The following is a 21,768-nucleotide window of genomic DNA, read 5'->3' on the forward strand; positions in this document are numbered from 1 at the left end:
TGGGTTCGATCCCTGGGTCAGGAAGATCTCCTGGAGAAGGGAATGGCTACCCACTCCAGTATTCTTGCCTGGAAAATGCCATGGACAGAGGAGCCTGGGGGGCTACAGTCCATGGAGTTGCAAAGAGTCAGACACAACGGAGTGACTAACACTTTCACTTTCACGTTAAATTGTACTGGCATGAGCCCAACGTAATATAAGAGAAAATTGTGTGCACATTAAAGAGACACATTAGAGTGAGTATGGGGGTTGTAAATTGGGGGAAGGGGGGCACTCCTTAAGCGGACACGGGTCTTTCTTTGAGGGGTATGCCGCTGTAGAACTAGATGCGGTCATGGTTGCACAGCACTGATACACTGTGCTCAGTCACGGAGTCACGTCTGACTCTTTGTGACCCCATGAACAACAGCCCGCCAGGCTCCTCTGTCCATGGGGTTCTCCAGGCAAGAAGACTGGAGTGGGTTGCCATTTCCTTCTCCAGGTGATGTACTAAATGGCACTAAAATGTTCACTTAAAACAGTTAATTTCTTGTGAATATCACTTGCATTCACTTGTGACAGGTCTCACTGGAGGCTTCTTTCTCACTTTGCTCCCCCTGTGACCCCAAGGAAACCTTCTTGATGAAAGCAACAAGGCGCCTGAGAACCACAGTGAAACCTCTTCCAGCTCCAGGGCTGGGTTCCTGCACGTGCATTTTGGTAAGGAGTTTTACTAAGAAAAATAACACTAAAACCCCACATTTGATGATTTAAGAAACTGGGGCGGGGGTGTTTAAAAAAAATAAAGATAGTCGCCTTTGGAAAGTTAAGGGGTGTAGAGACGGGGAACACAGAGACAGGAGGTCAGGGCCAGCCTGCAGATGAGCAGCCAGTGAGCTCCTTCACACCGTGTGACCACAGCAAGTCCGGGACACTCACATCCCTCAGAGAACGTATTCTAAATTCACTGTCTCTTCCTCTCTTGCCCCAAAGTAACTGGGCCCTCAATTTCTGATGATCTTAGCAGCATGCTCTCAGTTAATCAGATTTAAAATCTCCAATTTCACCTGGAACAGTCTCTTGATTTCACACGTTTCTCAGGTCTTCCTCCTTGTGTAACTGCTGAAGGCAAGAACGACTTATTTCCTTGTATCCTACCTCCGCAGAGCTGGCCCTCTGATGTCTGCTGATGTGGAACCCACAGATTTGAGGGTCAACAGTACAATGTTATTTTATACAAGGGACTTGAGCGTCTGTGGATTTTGGTATATTCAGGGGTTGGGGGGGGCGCTTCCTAGATCCATTTCCCTGTGGATATGGAGGTACAACTGTACTTCTCAAACTTGAATGTGTAAAGGAAGCACCTAGAGATATTGTGCAAATGCAGACTCTGATTCAGCAGGTCTGAGGATAAGCCTGAGACCCTACATTTCTAAGTTCCCAGGTGATGATGACCCTGCTGGTCCAGACCTCACTTTAAGCAGCAGTGCTCTGAGCCTGATGTTATTACCGCATTACCTTCCCTGCCAAGGCAGGAGACATAAAAGATTCGGGTTCAGTCCCTAGGTTGAGAAGATCCCCTGAAGGAGGAAATAGTAATGCACTCCAGTATCCTTGCCTGGAAAATCCCATGGACAGAGGAGCCTGGCAGGCTACAGTCCATGGGGTCGCAAGGAGTCAGACAGGACTGAGCAACTAAAATGATCATCTTTTTAGAAGGTCAAGATCATGTTGCATCCTTCCTACAACTCAAGCCATGACCTTCTGTTACATCCAAAGAATCTTCAGTTTAGACACAGGGATCCAAGCAACTAATTAGTACCCTCCTTGGCATCTAGTACACGTTTTTGTTTTGTAAAGAAATTCCATGTCTTTATAGGGGAAAGTAACTTCAAGGGTCATTCACTATAACTCTCTTCTTTTAAAAATGAGGATAAGAAAGCCCATGTAGAAGAAATGATTTGCCCACATTTATAATTCATCAAAAAATAATTCTAGGATGAACAGCTGAATGAAGGAAGGAAAAAAGACACAAAGGGCATCTTCACTTAAATGTCAGTGAGGTAAACATATTATGCAAACATTAGCATTCACTTTAGTGCAAGTTCATCCATGCTGCATGCCGGCTGTTGTCTCGAGCTGAGGTTCCAAATGATCCACAGACAAGTTTGCTATTCGACACGCACAGCGCTAACAAAAATGAATATATTTGTCAACATTTTAACATCAGGAAATTTCATGTAAAAAATCCAGATGTCCAGTATCTCATGGAAAAAACACCACCAACAACCATCTAGCAACCTCTGGGCCATGTTCTGATGGTTGGAAAACTGGCAAGAGGTAAGTGCCCCCAGATGGGGTATGTACCCCTCACTTCGCTACATCCTATTCCATTCCTGTCTGTCTCCCAGCACCTTTCCATTACTCACATCATCTCCCTGGCTCCCGTAGGCATCTGGGTCAGCAACTTCTGGTCTAAAGGAACTAATTTTTGATAATACAGAGATAAAGAAATAATTTCAGAGTGCAAAGAGCACCACCATGGGTCAGACACTAAGTCCTGGATCCTGGGACAGACAGTCTGGCAAGAGGAGCATGAGAACTGCTGGAGGAAGGGAGGGCAAAGATGACAGGTGGCCACGGAGGCCCCCAGGACAAGTGTTACCCACTCCACATGCACTGATGCATACGACCCTCCCAAGGCTCAGAATTTCATGGTCTCCACATTCAACCCAGCTATTAAGCAAATGAGCCCCACTTTCTTTTTGGCAAGAAGAAAACACCTAGGTGAGATGGGGACACTTAAAGCTCACAAATACGCATCCACCCATTTGCTCCAATTCACAGCTTGTCCTTAAGAAAACTTTTTACTGCCCCTCATGATTTGCTTCTCATGAATTCGGGATGGTTTCAAGAAAAAATAAAACAAAAGCATGCCAACATTCACTCTTGGAAACACGAAACACACACACACACACTCATATACACGCACCCCATCCCAAACTTGAGCCTCAAAAAACCATGAGACAATGTGGTGAAGAACTTAAATCAATTAGTATATTGGGGCTTGGACGATGGATAGGAAATGCAGATTTACAACTGAGCTCCTTTAGCATTCAGCAGGCATCGGCTCAGGTGAGCCTAGGCAGCAAACCAGTAAATGCAAGTTCCTCAAACCAGTAAATGCAAGTTCCTCAAGGCTGCTCTGCAAGAGAAGCAGGAGAAACTCCTTACAGAGCTTTTCTGCAGGGCAGCAGCTCTAACCTTGAGCTCCTCAACTTGAGCACTAGGGCAGAGCCTAAGATCTCACATCTTGGATTAAGTTCCCAGGTACCGCTGAAGCTGCTGGTCAGGGACCACACTTTGAGAACCACTGGATAGCTAACACAATTAAAACTACACTTCAAGAAATAGCTTTTTCCCACCTAGGGTCACAGAAATAAATTCATTTTAATCATGCTTTTTGTATTAGTGAATTCTAACCATTTCTGGTAAGGCCACAGGAATCAGTAGGTCCATAGATTCACCTGACTGCTGCCGTCAATTAATTTGATAAAAACTTGTTTGGGTTCAAAGTGGCTAAAATATTTGGACTAAGTCCATTTGTATGCTAAGCAAATGGGGACTCAAACTTCATCCAGCATCAGAATCACCTGGGAGGCTAGTTAAAATATTACTGTAAAAATACTGAATCACGATGATGTGCCCTCAAATTAACATACCATTGTTTATCTTAATTGTTTATAACATTGTATATTAATATAACTGTTATATTAATCAGTTATACTTTGATTAACAAAAAGAGAAACAAAAACAGATAGCTGAGCTCCATTCTGAGAATTTCAGATTTATTAGGCTGGCATAAGACCCAAGAATTTGCATTTTTAAGAAAGTCCCAGGTGAGGCTTCTGGTTAGATCCCTTTGAGTAGGTCAGTGCTTGCCTATGGGTAGAGGACCTAGTTGAAAGGAGGGGAGCTCTGCATGAGTGCTAAGTCGCTTCAGTGGTGTTTGTGACCCTTTGCAATTCGACCCTATGGACTGCAGTCCGCCAGGCTCCTCTGCCCATGGCATTCTCCAGGCAAGAATAACGGAGTGGGTTGCCACACCCTCCTCCAAGAGACCTTCCCGACCCAGGGATTGAACTCGAGTCTCTTTTGTCTCTGCCTTGGCACGTGGGCCCTTTACCACTAGCACCACCTGGAAATCTCAGGGGAGCTCTGCAGAGTGTGAGCAAAGCCATTAGCCAGCACTGACTAAATGTGAACTTGATTTTTCTTCCTTAACAAAACAAAGAATAAATCCCTTCTCCAAGAACTTTTGCAGTGATTCTTCCACTCAACATAATTTCAATTCAGCAGAGTGATTCTGACATTCAATCCAATTGACTAAAATACGATTTTATTACCTGTAATAAACTATCTGACCTTATCTTTTTTGTCTACAAGAAGAAGACACAACATTTTTGTAATTTACTTTCTACAGTATTCAATCATGGGTTTATTTGATGACTTGGTTACAAAGCATAATTTATGGAGTTTGCCAAATATTTACAACCTACAGAAAGTATGATGAGCAGTCTGGAAGTTGTCTAAACTCAAATCCAAATCTGTGCATTTTGAACTTCATAATAACAGCTTATTTTTGTAATCAAAATAAAATTCAACTTGGTATAAAATAACATATTTATTTGTGGAGATTTTCAAAGGGGGTTGCCTTTCAGTCTTATGAACAGTGACTGTGCTTGCAGTTTGCTCTGTAGCACCAGCTGGAACTAAATGAAAGACATCTGAACTCCCTTCAACATGCCAGAGACAAAATCTTCCCCCGCTAGTTGTATCCTAAGAGAGAAAAAAATACATCAGAGAAACCAAATTTCTCTTCTAACTAAAGAAGTTTATTACAATATTTGGCATTTTTTGTAGGGTTTATGGGCTTCCTTGGTGGCTCAGACAGTAAAGAATCCGCCTGCAACATGGGAGACCTGGGTTCGATCCCTGGGTTGGGAAGATCCCCTGGAGGAGTGAATGGCTACCCACTCCAGTATTCTCGCCTGGAGAATCCCTATGCATAGAAGAGCCTGGCGGGCTACAGTCCCCAGGGTCGCAAAGAGTTGGACACAACTGAGCGACTAAGCACACAGCACAATAGGGTTTATCGTAAAACAGTGGCAGAGAGATGAGGAGGATTCAGAAAAAAGCTCTATTACATACAGTTTAGAAAAAAAATGGGAAATATCTCCTCCATGCAATTGTTTTTACTTATAGATGTTTTAGGTTATGTGACCGATCAGACACACCTATTACCCAAAGGCATACCGGATTTGAGGAAAAAGTACCAGCAATTTGCTAGCAATTCCTTTTAACAGAAGACCTTTAAGGAGAGGAAATGAAAGCAGAGTTTTCTAACTGGAATGACAGGAAGGATTTAGGGAAGCAGAAAATAATGATCTCAATTGGAAAGAGGTCAAGACACTGGGGTTACAGCCTCCAGGCTTGTCATGGATCCTCAGCAACAGCCCCCTTACATCCTGAAAAGTGACTCTAAAAATAATGCCATGGAATCCCAGACATTTTGGATTATGATTGAATCACATTTTCTTGGTTTTCTTATCCAAACATCATTCTCCTAGCTTTTATTATAGCTAAACTGTAAAAAACTTTAAGGTTATCACCTAGGTTAGAGTTTATGGATTCAGACCATAAACCTCAATAAAATGAGGGCAAATGTATGGACACTGAGGGGGAAAGAGGGTGTGATGAACTGGGAGACAGGGAGTGACACATATACACTGTAGATACTATGCATAATATAGACAACCAATGAGAACCTGCTGTGCAGCTCAGAGAGCTCTGCTCAGTGCTCTGCAGTGACCCAGATGGGGAGGAAATCCAAGAAAGAGGGGATGTATGTGTGCATGCAGCTGATTCACTGTGCTGAACAGCGGGAACTAACACAACATTGTAAAGCAGCTATAGTCCAATACAAATTAAGGTTAATAATGAAAAAGAAAAAATAAATCATACCAAAAAAGACAAGCGAGAAGAGAAAAACAAACATCTTTCTCTCTGCGTCTGATTCCACTCCAGGAGGCTGCCACTGTTACATGTTTCTTTGTCATTCTGGAAATTATATATATATATATATGAGATGGCTGGATGGCATCACTGACTCGATGGACGTGAGTCTCAGTGAACGCCGGGAGTTGGTGATGGACAGCGAGGCCTGGCGTGCTGCGATTCATGGGGTCAAAAAGAGTCAGACACAACTGAGCATCTGATCTGATATATATATATATATATATATAAAAAGGGACTTCCCTTGGGAGCAGGTTCAGTCCCTGGTTGGGGAGCTCAGATCCCACATGTCCCATGGCCAACAAACCAAAACATAAAACTGAAGCAATATGGAAACAAATTCACTAGAGTTTAAAGATGGCCCACATAAAAACACTTTATATATACAAAACAACAAAATGTATGTACTGAGCACTGATTACATGTCAGGCGCTGAAGGTTCTAGATGCTAGGATGTAGCAGGGAATGGGAAGGCAATAAGTGAACGTATGGCGTGTTAGTAGTGGTACGCGCTACGAAGGAAAATAAAGCAGGACAAGGAGTTAGCATGTGCTGAGGGGAGATGCGGCAGGCAGCTAAGGTGAAGTTCCAGCAGAGAAATGTGAGGGAGGAACGCTGCATGTAACTGGGGAATCGCGTGTTCCAGGCAAAAGGAATTGTATGCACGGGCGAAGTTCCCAAGGCTGGAAGGAAATAGGGAGGGGGGTGGTAGCAGCCAGAGGAAGGGAGGTCAGAAGGGACTCTTTAAGGCCCCGTAAGCCTTGGAGGATTCTAAGCATCAGTGATGGGATCTGAATTACTTCCTAGAAACATCCTTCCAACTGCTATTTTGGGAACAGACTACAACAGGTAAGGTCAAGGCAGAGAATTAGGGGAGAAATGGTATTGAGTTGGAGACCACTGCAGTGATGGTGATGGTAGAATCAGCTAGATTCTAGACACAGAGTGTTTGCTAACAGACCGATCAGGACACACGAGGAGAGTGTCCGTGGCCTCAGCAACTGGAAGGATGTGGCTGGAAGGTTTGATGTGGCCTTACGTTTAGGATCCTATCAGACATTTATTCCATAGGGGAGAAAGCTCTATAAAATTGAGCTCAAATCTTGTTAAAGAGGTAGAGGGACTGCTGCTGCTGCTGCTACTAAGTTGCTTCGGTCGTGTCCGACCCTGTGTGACCCCACAGACGGCAGCCCACCAGGCTCCCCCGTCCCTGGGATTCTCCAGGCAAGAACACTGGAGTGGGTTGCCACTTCCTTCTCCAATGCGTGAAAGTGAAGTCGCTCAGTCATGTCTGACTCTTCGTGACCCCATGGACTGCAGCCCACCAGGCTCCTCCGTCCATGGGATTTTCCAGGCAAGAGTACTGGAGTGGGGTGCCATTGCCTTCTCCGGTAGAGGGACTAGGCAAGCTTATTTACTCTTTAAGCAGAGGGCATGGCTGAAGAAAAGACAAGATGAGCTATAAGGGTGTTTTTTATACAAGTGTCATCTTTTATCTCGAGAAGGCAACTTGGCAGCAGCATCTTTTATCTAAACAAGAAAATGCACCGTCATTTTCACTGTCTCAGGTACTGTGAAAATATTTTGTATTTATTTGAAACCTTAACTCTAGTAAAGTAAGACTTCACATTAAATGTTATTGACTCTTAAAACACCCACTTGAAATAAGAAAAGATATCAGAGAAACCTTTTAGGAAGTGGAGGAACAAGGAAGTAAGATGACTTTCACAGAGTCAGGCAAGGTCCCACATGGGAAAGCTGGTCCTCCGTCAACAGGACATGAATTGATGAATCCCATCTGCCTGGATTCAATGTTTGGTTAAGTGAATTTTTCAGAATCATTGGACTGTAAGTATCATACAAGCCCAGGAATTAAGAATAGACTCAAGAATCTCAAATAAATACTCCTAAGTAAGGTCTGTACTAGAAAGCCTCTTAAAACTTCTATATCACTGGGCAGACCAAGACTTGTCAGATGGCATAAAACAATCAAAACATTCTGACCACCCAGGGAATGGCTAATCCTCACAGTTAATAAGCTATTTTTCAACATTTTGTAAGTTTCTGCTCTCATCTTGCATGAGTACCATGAGTTATTTATGTTTATTTCTATACCTGTTTGTAATAAAAACTACATCAATCAGTAAAAAATGCTTGTGGAAGGAAAGAGGGTGGCTGGTTCTTTCAGTGAATACTTGGGAAGATTTCTTTAAAGGTAAGTTGCGAAGAATTTTTTCTCGAGTTCTATGTAAATGAGACAACTAAAAGATTAGGGAAAGAAGTTAGTCAATTGGAGGATTCTGTTCTTTAACTGCTCCAAGAATGTCTTTAAAGTCGACTCAGTTGTGTTTTAAAGAAACAAACTGGATATTTCAGACAATGCATTATGGGTGAAGTACAAGTGGAAAAAAAAAAGGCTTCCCAGGTGGTGCTAGCGGTAAAGAATCTGCCTACCAATTCAGAGATGCAAGAGACAAAGGTTCTATCCTGGGTTCAGGAAAATCCCCTGGAGTAGGAAATGGCAACCCACTCTAGTATTCTTGCCTGGAAAACTCCATGGACAGAGGCGCCTGCTTGGCTACAGTCCATAGGGCCACAAAGAGTTGGACAAGCCTGAGCACACATGGCAAAAAATCCATCAACCACAACCAATAGACCCAAACTGAATGCAAAGATTTTGGCCCTAACATTAAAAGATTGGCCAACAACTGTACCAAATCTATATGTTTCAAGTTAGAATAGCGTCTTTGTGGAGTTCTGTCTCAGGCCACAGGTGTGAGGCCTTGCGCCAAGGCCACAGAAGTGGAGCCCAGAGCCAAGGGCACCTCTGAAGCTGACCGAGCCCCTTTGTAACCGTGGCCCCAAAGGCCCCCTGATCATCACCAACCAGCTTCCTGACACCAAATTCAGCAAAAATGCCACCCCATGATCACCCTATCATGCCTTAACCAGTCACCTAAAGCCAAGCCTCCAGCAGGAATCTGCTTTGTCTTGAGGCTATAAAAACCGGCTACTAACCCACGGAAAGTGTCGCCTCTCCCTGGTCCGTCAGGAGTCTGGCCTGCTGCACTCGCAGTGCCCAAGCTATCTCTGCTCTGTGTTCTTAATAAACTCACTCCCTTCTGAAAGGCTCTGTGTCTGGAAATTCTTTTCCAACCCAAGCTCAGCCTGCCATAAGAGTGTTTAAGGTCTGTAAGTGTAATTTTTAAAAATGATGGTTTGCTTTAACTGACTTCTGTGATAACGTGAACAGAATATCGCTAGCTAAGAGCTGTTCTATGGTCCCATGATCCTGGGCTCCTAAGTTGTATTCATGTCAAAATGGTATCACCACAAAAAACCCCACATCTTATCTTTAAGTATAGACTTCTGCCCTGGAACACAGACTTATATATCACGTATTTGTGACTATAGGGTTCAGACCATGGCTCTTAAGTAAAACAAGACTGCAGCAATCAAAGCATGGAAGTAAGGACATTTCGATCTACTGATCCGAGCCACCTTCCCAGGGCTGTACTTGCTCAGGGATGGGGTGGAGTTGACAGTATCACACAAGAAATCAGAAGGCTGACTTTTAGGCTGGACTCTGGCCTAGCCTGCTGGGTAGACTCAGGCGAGTTCTTTTCACTTCTTGGCTTCCTCTTCTACATCTGAAAAATGCAGTGTCTCAGTTCCACCTCCAGCTCTGAAATTCTAGGACTCTGTGATCTGAACAGTGAATGTACACTGGGGGCTTTCGATGAGAAAGGCACAGGCACTTTCCACGTAACGCATCTTGTAACCTACATAGCAATCCTACGAGCAGGCACTGTGATGCTGTTCCATTCTGAGATGAAGCAGGTGAGGTTCAGCGAGGCCACTCTCGTGTCTTGGTCACTCAACTGGGAAGAGGAAGAGGCAGGATGTGCGGCCAGGCAACTTGTTCCCTATCCCAGATTCTTAAGGTCATATGAGTCATAGGGTTTCTTGTAATACGACAAGTTGACAAAAGACATGACACAGGTCTACAGAACTGTCATTTTGCAAAATTTCAAGCATCTAAATATCTGTCTGGTTAACAAGTCTTTCTCTTTCTGGGTGATCAGCATGGACTTCTGGGTTTGAATGTTGCTATGGCAAATAGCAACCAGAAAGACCTTTGTAGCAAATAACATTAGCGTGCACTAGAAACAGTGCTTGTTTAGATCAGCAGGGTTCAAGAAACCATCCAAATGGGTGTTGATCTGAGCACCGTAATGAAAGAACAATATTGAAAGCAACATCTGTTCTCCCAAAGCGAGGTGATCTGGAAAAGCAGCATAAAACCAACCAAGCCATGCAAGTACAGAAGCAAAGGCTCTCATGTCATATGAAACATCCATTCCTGCCTGGACCCAGAGCCACAGTTGGGAGCTTCTCAAACTTTACTGCACATATGAGTCACTGGGCAGGCAGAGGGGTGCAGAGGAGCTTGTTAGTAATGAAGATTCTGGATCTGTAGGTCTATGTGGGCCTAAGATTCTAATGTGCAGGGAGTTCCCACTGAGTGTGTGCAGCTAGAAAGTGGACCACACTTTGTGAGTGAGGGTGAAAGAGTCTTGACAGTCTCAGTATCTGTGAGGGTGAGTCTTGAAGGTCTCAGTATCTGTAGAACTCAATTCTGCACCCCTTGATTCTGGGTCCAGGGTAAAGTCTTCTCATCTCAGTTTCATCAAATAATCTTACCTGGATATTCCCTGAGGGCTCTAAAGTTCAATATTTCTAATGATGACCTTTCTCATTCAACCCTGTACTGAGCTTCTACTTGCAGGATCAATGGGAAAATAAAATGCCCACCTCCCAGTCTCCCAAACCCAGATCTCTGCCATGGAAGAGCAGAGGCCCAGGCCTCTTCACACATTTTACGCAAAGATAATGGTGCTCTATCTACAGGTAATACTGCCTGAAGACAGACAACGTGCAGGAGAGTGAATGACATTCGAGGCTTTCTACTTTGGAAAATATTTCTTTAAGACTCACTTGCCAGGGCAATGGTAGGCTGCTTATGGTACTAAGATGGATCATAACCCAACACTTTCATAGCTTACAGGCAGGGTGGGTACGAATTATCTAGACGTGCACTAACAGGGTAGCCACACCCATATGCAGCAACTGAGATGCAGTTCATCTGAACTGAAAATGCGTATTATATTTTGACAACTTTGTATGAACAGAAGAATGTAAAATATGTTAATTGATTATATATTGATTTCCTACTAAAATGACATATTGGGTTACAAAATGACATACCAGAATTTAAAAAGATACATGCATCCCTGTGTTCAGAGCAACATTGCTTACAACAGCCAAGACATGGAACCAATCTAAACGCCCGTTGACAGAGGAATGGATAAAGACGATGTGGTACATTCATACAACGGACTACGACTCAGCCGTAAAAAAGAATGAAATAAGGCCATTTGCAGCAACATGGATGGGCTTAAGAGAGGATCACACTAAGTGAAGTAAGCCAGGCAGGGAAAGGTAAATGCCATATGGTATCACTTCTATGTGGAATATAAAATAATGAAATTAATTTTACCTCTGGCTACCAGGAAAAATTAAACTACATCTGTGGCTTGCATTATATTTCAGCTGGGTAGTGCTGATCTAACTCTTTGCTAGTCAAACTGTGGTTCTCAGACCAGTAGCATCAGCATCAACTGCGAGCTTGTTAGAAAGGGAGAATGTGTCCTCACCTCAGACCTACTGAATCAGAATCTGCATTTTTACTAAATCCCAGATGATTCTTGTGTACATTCTGGTTAGAGAGGTTCGTATAACATATCACAGTCAGTGTTTAGGCTGCTGGTATTCGTGAGTGACACGCTGAAAGGGTATTGTGCTTGCTGAATTTTTTAGGGCAACATTCTAACAAGCAGTGGAAACTTTCTTTAAAATTTAAATTAAATTATACAATTCAAAATATATATCAAAATGACATTATACATGAAAAATTATGTGCACCACACATGTCCATATGGGAATGGAAGGAGGCTGTGTCACGGAGGATACCTTAGTTATTTCTGGATTTTCAGCCACCATGTACGTGAAACTGATGTTCACCAGATCTGCACCACTGCAGACGCAAACTATCCGCCCTTCCAGATCATTTTCTGATTTGCCAAGAGCTTCAAGAGCAGCCAAAATTTTGGGATCCTATAGAGGTAGACAGATAGGGAAAAAAGTACATTAGATCACAGAGCATAGAAAAAGAAACTACATTTGATGTAAAAACATCCAGTAAAGCAAATTCTTCATTCTATCTAAAAATGTCCAGATATCTAGTGTCATTCTAAAACTCATATAGGTAAAATCTATCACACTACACATTACTGGATCTCACCTGGTAAGAAAGGTATTATACAGTTATTGATTTAGAAGGTGGGGAGGCAGGGTCCTCCTTTCAATTGAGGGCTGTAGCTATCGAGGACGTGAACTATGGCAACAGGACTCAAAGGCTGTGCCTGAGACCTGACTGTCTGCAAAGGTCCAAGGGGTTTCTCACAGAGAACAGTCGCGGGGGATTCATGTACACACATGCAGGGCACTGCCACAGTCAGCAACCTCAAGTTGTTTAAAGTGAGATTGAGTCTTTCAAATAGCCTGGACACAAAGAATGAACACGTGCATCTCCAGGAGTCCTGGCCTCCTCATTTGGAATGAAAACTGTATAAGTTTGCCCTAATTAGCAGATAAAATAGCGGCTTTGTCCTCTGAAAGAACTCAAGCGGAAATGCCAAGGTAGTTATACAGAGATTTTAAACTAACATTAAAGAGCGTCACTAACAGAAACCAAAAACAAAGTGAGGAACAATTATAATTTTGTTTTGAACATCTAAACACCTGCAAACCTGCAAGACTATTATGGAAAAGGGAATACATGCCGTGCTGGAATATTCTAGGGGAAAAACCATCTTTTAAATTCCTAGCACAAATAGCTTCTCATTCAAACAAATCAATCACTGTGAAGAGGCTTATTTATGTGCTCTGTCATTCTCTTTTCTCAGAGGCAAATTGAGCCTTCAAGGTGAGCCAGGGTCTGCGTGCACAGGTGCACAGACATGGAACTACCCGAGTCATCTAAATTTCCACATCAGCCATGGACCAGAAGTGACTCACTGTTTGCTGAAAAAGAAGGTGGGGACAGGGGGAAGGGGTGCTTACCAGATTAATTTCTGAGTTAAGGGAACAGTTTACTTCGATGCTCATATCACACAAGGGTCATAATTTTCAGAGGTTAATAACAATTTCTAATTAAACCCAATGCAACCTAAATCACCCAACCATTACAGATGAGATTTCTAAACTGTATCTGTTCTTCATTTGGGGGCAGTAATGGGCCTCCCCGGTGGCTCAGTGGTAAGGAATATGCCTGCAAGGCAGGAGACAAGGTTTTGACCCCAGATCAGGAAGATCCCCTGGAGAAGGAAATGCAACCCGCTGCAGTACTCTTGCCTGGGAAATCCCATGGAAGAGTAGCCTGCTAGGCTACAGTCCTTGGGGTCACAAGAGGTGACACGAATGAGTGACTAAACAACAACAAAGGGGTTACACAACAGTCTGTGTCCAAAGAACAACAGACACCAAGCGTGGGTACCTTCGGTGTGGCTCCCAGCCGAACACTGTTGATGAGGGAGCATTCTAGCACTTGGCCTTCCTGCAAAGAGAGCACATAACACAGCAGTGAGTCTAAATTCTGCCAGACCTACAGCACAGACAGGTGATTTGCAAATGTTTGTGATGATGAAAGCAATGCTGATTCAAGTGAGGCAGAAGCAGGATTAAAAACAAGTAATAACAACAATAATAATTTTCAACAATCAAAAATAGTCAAGATATTTTCCAACCAAACTTTGGTCCATTCATTTGCGTGAAGTAAAACCAATACACTGACACTGAGTTGTGGTGAAGGAAAGTGCAGGGTTTACTGTAAGGCTCTAGGCAGGGAGAACGGGTGGCTCTCGCTCTAAAACCCTCAACTCCCCAAAGCAAAGGGTTTCAGCAAAACAACTTCAAAGGGCAGCTGAGGCAGGGATATTGCAGGGTATACGATCAGCTAGTGCACAGTTCTCTGACTGGTTGATGGTGAGATAACATGGTTCACAGGGGTGGACATTATTAATCCTGAGGCTCCAGGAGGCTATGTCCTTATGGTCATCAAGCAATTAAATGCTTCCATTGGGTGGGGGGTTTAGGATCTGTGAAATAACTCAGGAAATGTGCATCAGATACGATCAAGGGACTTCAGAGAGGAGCTAAAGAGGCGGATATGGGGGAGGGGTCTGTTCTGGGAAGGCCCCATAGCATCCTGCCTGGTCGCAGAGACCCCAAACATTCCATTCCATATGTATATATATATACACACATATATATGTAGAATGCAACTCTGAATAAGTGCAAAATGTTACTTTTATATATTTAATATTGTGATTACTGCCATGTATATTCGGAGAAGGCAATGGCACCCTACTCCAGTACTCTTGCCTGGAAAATCCCATGGATGCAGGAGCCTGGTGGGCTACAGTCCATGGGGTCGCAAAGAGTCGGACATGACTGAACGACTTCACTTTCACTTTTCACTTTCATGCATTGGAGAAGGAAATGGCAAGCCACTCCAGTGTTCTTGCCTTGAGAATCCCAGGGAGCCTGGTGGGCTGCCATCTATGGGGTCGCACAGAGTCGGAAACGACTGAAGCGACTTAGCAGCAGCAGCAGCCATGTATATAATTAAATATATGTGTGTATATGAAATATTAGTGGGACTATACTAACTTAAACTCTGATTCTACTCTTCAGAAATTCAGCTCAAAGGTTCACAAAATGTGAACGCTGTGCCATGTGTTAAGTCCTGGAAAGTGCCCTTAAATGCACCTCTGAGACTTCAGCTTGAATACCTCTCTTCTGGGAAATCTTTTTAGCTCCCAAGATTTAAATCAGACTTGCCTGCTTTTAAGCTCTTGTAACCTGACCTTCTCTTTCGCAACTCTCAATGTCTTGTAACTTTCTTTCTTTCTTTTGGATGCCCGACCCTGATTCTAGGCTGGAATCTATAAGGATCACATCCTTGACCATTACTATGTCCCCAATGCCTGGGCACATGGAAGCACATTTTAAAAAGTCTTGAATGAATGAGTAAGTGTAGGGTCCGTACCCACAAGGGGCTTTCCGTCACTTGTGGAGAAATGAAATGCCTTCACCCTGAGAGCAAGAAGGAGCAACTTGTTTTTGTGCCATACCTTGCCTTCACTTCTCCAGGTCAGAAAGAAGCCAAATTCATCTACTTTGAAGAGGCAGTTGGGTTCAAACACAAAGGATTCCTGTGAAAAAGAAATGTGTTGATCTGCATGACTCACACCATTTTGAATCTAATAAAAATGCAAATATCTTTTAGCATCTAAACAAAAGATAAATGCATCCTGAATCTAATGACCACATTTCTCATTATATTATGTAACATTTTCATTTTGAAAATTTCTTGCATTCACTTTTGCATTGAAAGACTGATCAATTTTATATAGCATCTTCCTTTAAGGCAGTTTTAAGAACAAAACACACTAATGTTCTGAAGGTACATAGGGAAGTTTTCTCTAAGATTTCAGGAAAAAGAGCTCCTGGAAAGGATTCCCAGGTTTCAGCCAACTGGTCTCACTCCACACAAGAGGAATTGTTGCTGGTCTCTAACATAAATCAAAAATCAGGAGATAATTTTTTTTTTAATCACTGATTTTTTTTTTTTTTTTTTTTTGTCTACAGAATTCAGCAGTCAGAGGATTACTCACATAACTCCTGAGGTTTCTGCTTATATATCCAATCTCACTGGGTGTTCCATAAACTGGGACTTAAGCAAGAGTTTGAGCTACTCAAGTGTAGTCATGGGAGCAGCAGCATCAACCTCACTTGGGAGATTGACTGCATTGGCAGAATCTAGGGCTCCAGGCCAGACAGACTGAATCAGAGTCTCTGGGGTGGGAACCAGAAATCTGTGTTCCAGCAAGCCCTCCAGGTGATTCTAATACACAGTAAAAATCTAAGAACCACTGCTGTGGGCATCAGGATCAGATCAAGATGGAATGTTAGCCAAATGCAGGGGCCCCATAGCAGCTAAGTTGTATTTCCCAAAGGATTCCTGGTCTAGCAAGAAAGCACCATTGTTCTTAAAAACTCCAGGCAAGTCCTATGTCAATGAAAGCTAAAGGGCCCCCAGGAAATGAACCCAGATGCCCTCTGCCCTCTGCCTGCCTTACACCAAGACTTGGCACTCACACGTCAACAGATCCAGTTCTCGTGACCTAAAGAACTTATCCTCCTAGATAATTATAACACTGCTATAGGAGCTGCTTGGCAAACAGGAACGGTGTGTGACTTCAAACAAATAGAGAGCAATCACTGGATTAAGATTTTAAGCATAGTCCAGACTCCCAATTCAAAACTTATTTTTCTAAATTTCAAGGAAGTAGCAACATTTATCAAGGTAAATCCAATGTCAATGTCACATTTTAGAGTCCCAGGGCCCCTGAACAAAAATTTGTGTAGTTTTCTGACAGGTGAAGAATTATCACGTGCAAGCAGTCACCGCGATGAATAAGATGAAGGAAGGGCATTATGTGACCTTTGTTTATGGAATAAAAATCCAATTCTGCCACTTATTTACTTTCTCAAACAAAGACGCTAAGTCTCTGAATCCTTACCTAACAGAAGGAAATATTTACATCTACCTTTTAGGCAATGAAATGAGGTGATAAATGCAAAGCACTTTCACATTTTACCATGAATGTGAGTCACACTGTTACATAGTTCAGCAAGTAGTAGCTAACCATCCTTTACCCCTGGTTCAAGTTTACATTTGTGGCAGCAAATTATTAACAATGTGAATTTGTCAATATGCAATGTTTTCGACCCACAGAAGTGCATTTCTGGATGGTTCAGCTTTTTAGGAAAGGTTTGACCCCGAAGTGGACACTTTAGATGGGTCTTAGAGGATGAGCAGCAGCTATCCAGGTGAAGCAGCGTGGCACGCATGCAGGACTGCTGACAGTAGGGGCTTCGGAGGAGGTCATGCGGTAGGTCCACCTTAAGGGGATGATGGAGATGAGACTAGACACATAAATAAGGCTAGATCGAAGGGTGGGGTACACCATACAAAATGGTATTAAATGTAACCCAAAGGTCTTGAATCATTACTGATTGAGAAATGAGAATAATCAAACTATGAGAATGAACACATTGTAGAATACTTTCCAAGCAATATCTTAATGGTAATAAAGAATTTCAGTGTTCAAAAGTATGACCTAAAATGGTGTTTACAGAGTAGACCTACAATGAATCAGCTACCATCATTATTTATTTATGTGCATCCAATTCAATTCCAAATAGGGATTTGGAATGACCTAGGAAATATACATGACAAATAAGAATGATTTTCCAGCTTTTTTTCAGGTGGAACTTACAGTTCCTTGGCCTCCTTAATGGCAAAGTTTTTTCTTTCTTCCTCTCTCAGTTACTTAGTACCCTCTGACTTTACCATTACTACCTGGGAATTTGGATTCCTAACATCCCATTCTTGGATCATCTGATGCTTTTAACCCCTAGCTCTATAGTCTTCACTCTGCTATATTAATCCGAGTACCTACAACTTCCTGCTTGTTAATCCTGCCCACCTCTCGCTAACCACCAGGCTTCCCTTGCTTTTACTTCCATCCTTGTCTAGTTTATTTCCGTGATCCAACATTACATCACTTCCTCACAGACACTTCAACTTCTATGTCTCATTTTCCATTTTCATGGCCAAACAACTAAGTCCATCCTGTCCATTTTTTAATCACTAAATTTGATGGAGAAAATTACAAAACTAGATTGTCTGGCTTTGGTTTAAATTCAAGATTATACACTTCAAATGGATAGTCCACATGACTTTCAACCTTATAATTCTTTCTTTTAAAGTTCCCCACCCTTCAAAAGGATTATCTCAGTGCTTCTCAAACTCCTTTACTCCTAGCCAATTACTGAGCTTCATTGATTAAATAAAGGAAACTTATCAGATGAGAACTTTCTCCATCCTTCCTCCTAATAACGTATGCTTTCACCCATCAAAAGTCAATCCCTCCACTTCTGCTCCAGATTTCATCCTCTTTCACCTACACAAGGATTTCAGTTTTCTATGTATCGTCATCCAATATACATCAGTTTTTCTCTCTATGAGGTCATTCCTATCAGCACACAAATAAGTCCCAGCCATCCCCACCTACTCCTTCACTTACTCCCTCACGTCTCTGATCCATTTTAAGGGCACAGTATCTTGAAGAGTTTGTCTCCAGCCACTGTCTCTACTCTTTCTCTTCCATACCATCTCTGACCAATTCCATCTGCCTTCTATTCCTCCCACTTGCTAACATATTTCTGCCGGGTTCACCGTGACTCACTTTCACATTGCCATACGCAGGGCACACTTTGATTTGCTCTTCTACATGTTCAACATTACAACTTCTTACATGAACCACAGAAGTTGGCTCTGGGGATTGTTATCTATGTTCTGAGACCTCCTTTAATGCTAAAGCTTTAACACTATCTACTTCCTGATGACTCCCAAATTTATAGTAGCAGCCCTGTCCTCTCTGGGTTCTCAGTTCAGACATCTAACTCTCTTCTTGACTTCTTCACATGAATGTCTCTAAATTAAATCATCCATAACCAAATTCTTTATTCCTCACCCTTTTTCCCCAAGCCTTTCCATCACAAGACATTCTGGGCTCAATACTTGTCACTAGTGTCCTGATTTACTGAAACTACAATCATCCTTGACTTTCCATTAACAAGTCCATTTTCATAGCATCCATCTCTACCACCACCACCACCACCTTGGTCCAGAGCATCACCATCTTTTTCATAGATTGATCAACTCATTTCTACTCTTTCCTTCACAGCAGGCAGACTGATTCTTCAAATAGTGAAGCCATTTAATAGATCCCTATCATATTTAGGGTGAATTCCCTGGTGGCTCAGACGGTAAGTGTCTGTCTACAATGTGGGAGACCTGGGTTCGATCCCTGGGTCAGGAAGATATCTTGGAGAAGGAAATGGCAACCCATTCCAGTACTCTTGCCTGGAAAATCCCATGGACTGAGGAGCCTGGTGCAGGCTACTGTCCATGGGGTTGCAAAGAGTCGGGCACGACTGAAGCGACTTAGCAGCAGCAGCAGCATGGGCTAAAAGGTCCTGTGTAATCTGGGTCTTAGAGACCTGATCACACATCATTTTCTGTCTTTGTTTTCCTTCTTGTTCACTACACCTATCAGTACTCTTTTCCTTAAGAGTACTTCTTAAGCTCTTCTAGCCTCAGGGCCTTTGCATTGGCTGTTCCTCCTTCCTAGAAGTCTCTTCCTACTGTCTTTAGCTTCTATTCATCCTACAGGCCGCATTTTAACTCTTCCCTCTTCAGAGGGGATATTTCCTTGACCTCCCTAATAGGTCTCTCATTTTGTTTTCTAAGATAGCATCTTGATTATTTCTTTGCTTGAAACTAACACAGTCTGCAATTATTTCATTTCTTTGTTTATTGATTCATGGCTTGGTTCCTACACCAGAGTTTAACCTCTACAAGGGTAGAGTCCTTGAAACTTTCTTGTTCACCTTTGTCCTTCAAGCAGCTAGCACATCAAAGACACACTGAAAGTAAATTCATACACCAAAAATTTAAATGAATTATTTTTTTTCAAAGATACTTCACAGTAGGCCAATATATAAAATGTAAACAAGAAGTCACTCAAGTTGAGGGGGTTGCACCCGGCCCCCATAAGGGTGACTCTCTGGAGGGCTCCCATGAACAGACAGACAAACGTAAGGCCACTAATGCTTAGGCTGCCTGCCTGGAAAAGCAGAAGCTTTATCTAATTCATACAAGCTCATCTTAGAGGTATGGTAAGCTCATCTTACCATCTTACTATACCTCTAGAGGAGCTATTTCACGTTCAAGGTCAGAAGGCGCGGCGGTGAGGAGATACCCCTTGTCCAAGGTAAGGAGCAGCGGCTGCGCTTTGCTGGAACAGCCGTGAAGAGATACCCCACGTCCAAGGTAAGAGAAACCCAAGTAAGATGGTAGGTGTTGCAAGAGGGCATCAGAGAGCAGACACGCTGAAACCATATTCACAGAAAACTAGTCAATCTAATCACACTAGGACCACAGCCTTGTCTAACTCAATGAAACTAAGCCATGCCTGTGAGGCCACCCAAGACGGATGGGTCATGGTGGAGAGGTCTGACAGAATGTGGTCCACTGGAGAAGGGAATGGCAAACCACTTCAGTATTCTTGCCTTGAGAACCCCATGAACAGTATGAAAGGGCAAAATGATAGGATACTGAAAGAGAAACTCCCCAGGTCAGTAGGTGCCCAATATGCTACTGGAGATCAGTGGAGAAATAACTCCAGAAAGAATGAAGGGATGGAGCCAAAGCAAAAAGAATACCCAGTTGTGGATGGGACTGGTGATGGAAGCAAGGTCCAGTGCTGTAAAGAGCAATATTGCATAGGAACCTGGATGTCAGGTCCATGAATCAAGGCAAATTGGAAGTGGTCAAACAAGAGATGGCAAGAGTGAACGTCGACATTCTAGAAATCAGCGAACTAAAATGGACTGGAATGGGTGAATTTAACTCAGATGACCATTATATCTACTACTGCGAGTAGGAATCCCTCAGAAGAAATGGAGTAGCCGTCATGGTCAACAAAACAGTTCAAAATGCAGTACTTGGATGCAATCTCAGAAACGACAGAATGATCTCTGTTCGTTTCCAAGGCAAACCATTCAATATCACAGTAATCCAAGCCTAGGCCCCAACCAGTAACGCTGAAGAAGCTGAAGTTGAACGGTTCTATGAAGACCTACAAGACCTTCTAGAACTAACACCCAAAAAACATGTCCTTTTCATTATAGGGGACTGGAATGCAAAAGTAGGAAGTCAAGAAACACCTGGAGTAACAGGCAAATTTGGCCTTGGAATACGCAATGAAGCAGGGCAATAATAGAGTTTTGCCAAGAGAACGCACTGGTCATAGCAAACACCCTCTTCCAACAACACAAGAGAAGACTCTACACATGGATATCACCAGATGGTCAACACCAAAATCAGATTGATTATATTCTTTGCAGCCAAAGATGGAGAAGCTCTATACAGTCAACAAAAACAAGACCAGGAGCTGATTGTGGCTCAGATCATGAACTCCTTATTGCCAAATTCAGACTGAAATTGAAGAAAGTAGGGAAAACCACTAGACCATTCAGGTTTGACCTAAATCAAATCCCTTATGATTATACAGTAGAAGTAAGAAATGGATTTAAGGGACTAGATCTGATAGATACAGTGCCTGATGAACTATGGACGGAGGTTCATGACATTGTATAGGAGACAGGGATTAAGGCCATCCCCATGGAAAAGAAATGCAAAAAAGCAAAATGGCTGTCTGGGGAGGGCTTACAAATTGCTGTGAAAAGAAGAGAAGCAAAAAGCAAAGGAGAAAAGGAAAGATATAAACATCTGAATGCAGAGTTCCAAAGAACAGCAAGAAGAGATAAGAAAGCCTTCCTCAGCGATCAACGCAAAGAAACAGAGGAAAACAACAGAACAGGAAAGACTAGAGATCTCTTCAAGAAATTAGAGATACCAAGGGAACATTTCAGGCAAAGATGGGCTCGATAAAG

The 21,768-nt window shown here is 42.7% G+C and overlaps 1 protein-coding gene across 7 annotated transcripts in view; it reads right to left on the reverse strand.

Annotated features, from left to right (window-relative positions):
- PLCB4 (phospholipase C beta 4) overlaps window positions 1–21,768 on the reverse strand; it is a 480,675-nt gene that overhangs the window by 147,466 nt on the left and 311,441 nt on the right. For all 7 annotated transcript variants that reach the window (XM_027560320.1, XM_027560321.1, XM_027560322.1 and 4 more), the window contains 3 exons: window positions 15,312–15,392; window positions 13,673–13,732; window positions 12,088–12,231 (listed from right to left, as the gene is read on the reverse strand). In XM_027560320.1, the coding sequence (XP_027416121.1) occupies window positions 12,088–12,231; window positions 13,673–13,732; window positions 15,312–15,392 (285 nt within the window). The remainder of the gene's footprint in view (window positions 1–12,087; window positions 12,232–13,672; window positions 13,733–15,311; window positions 15,393–21,768) is intronic.

The sequence above is a fragment of the Bos indicus x Bos taurus genome, chromosome 13 (assembly GCF_003369695.1).
Source record: "Bos indicus x Bos taurus breed Angus x Brahman F1 hybrid chromosome 13, Bos_hybrid_MaternalHap_v2.0, whole genome shotgun sequence".
Taxonomy (NCBI): domain Eukaryota; kingdom Metazoa; phylum Chordata; class Mammalia; order Artiodactyla; family Bovidae; genus Bos; species Bos indicus x Bos taurus.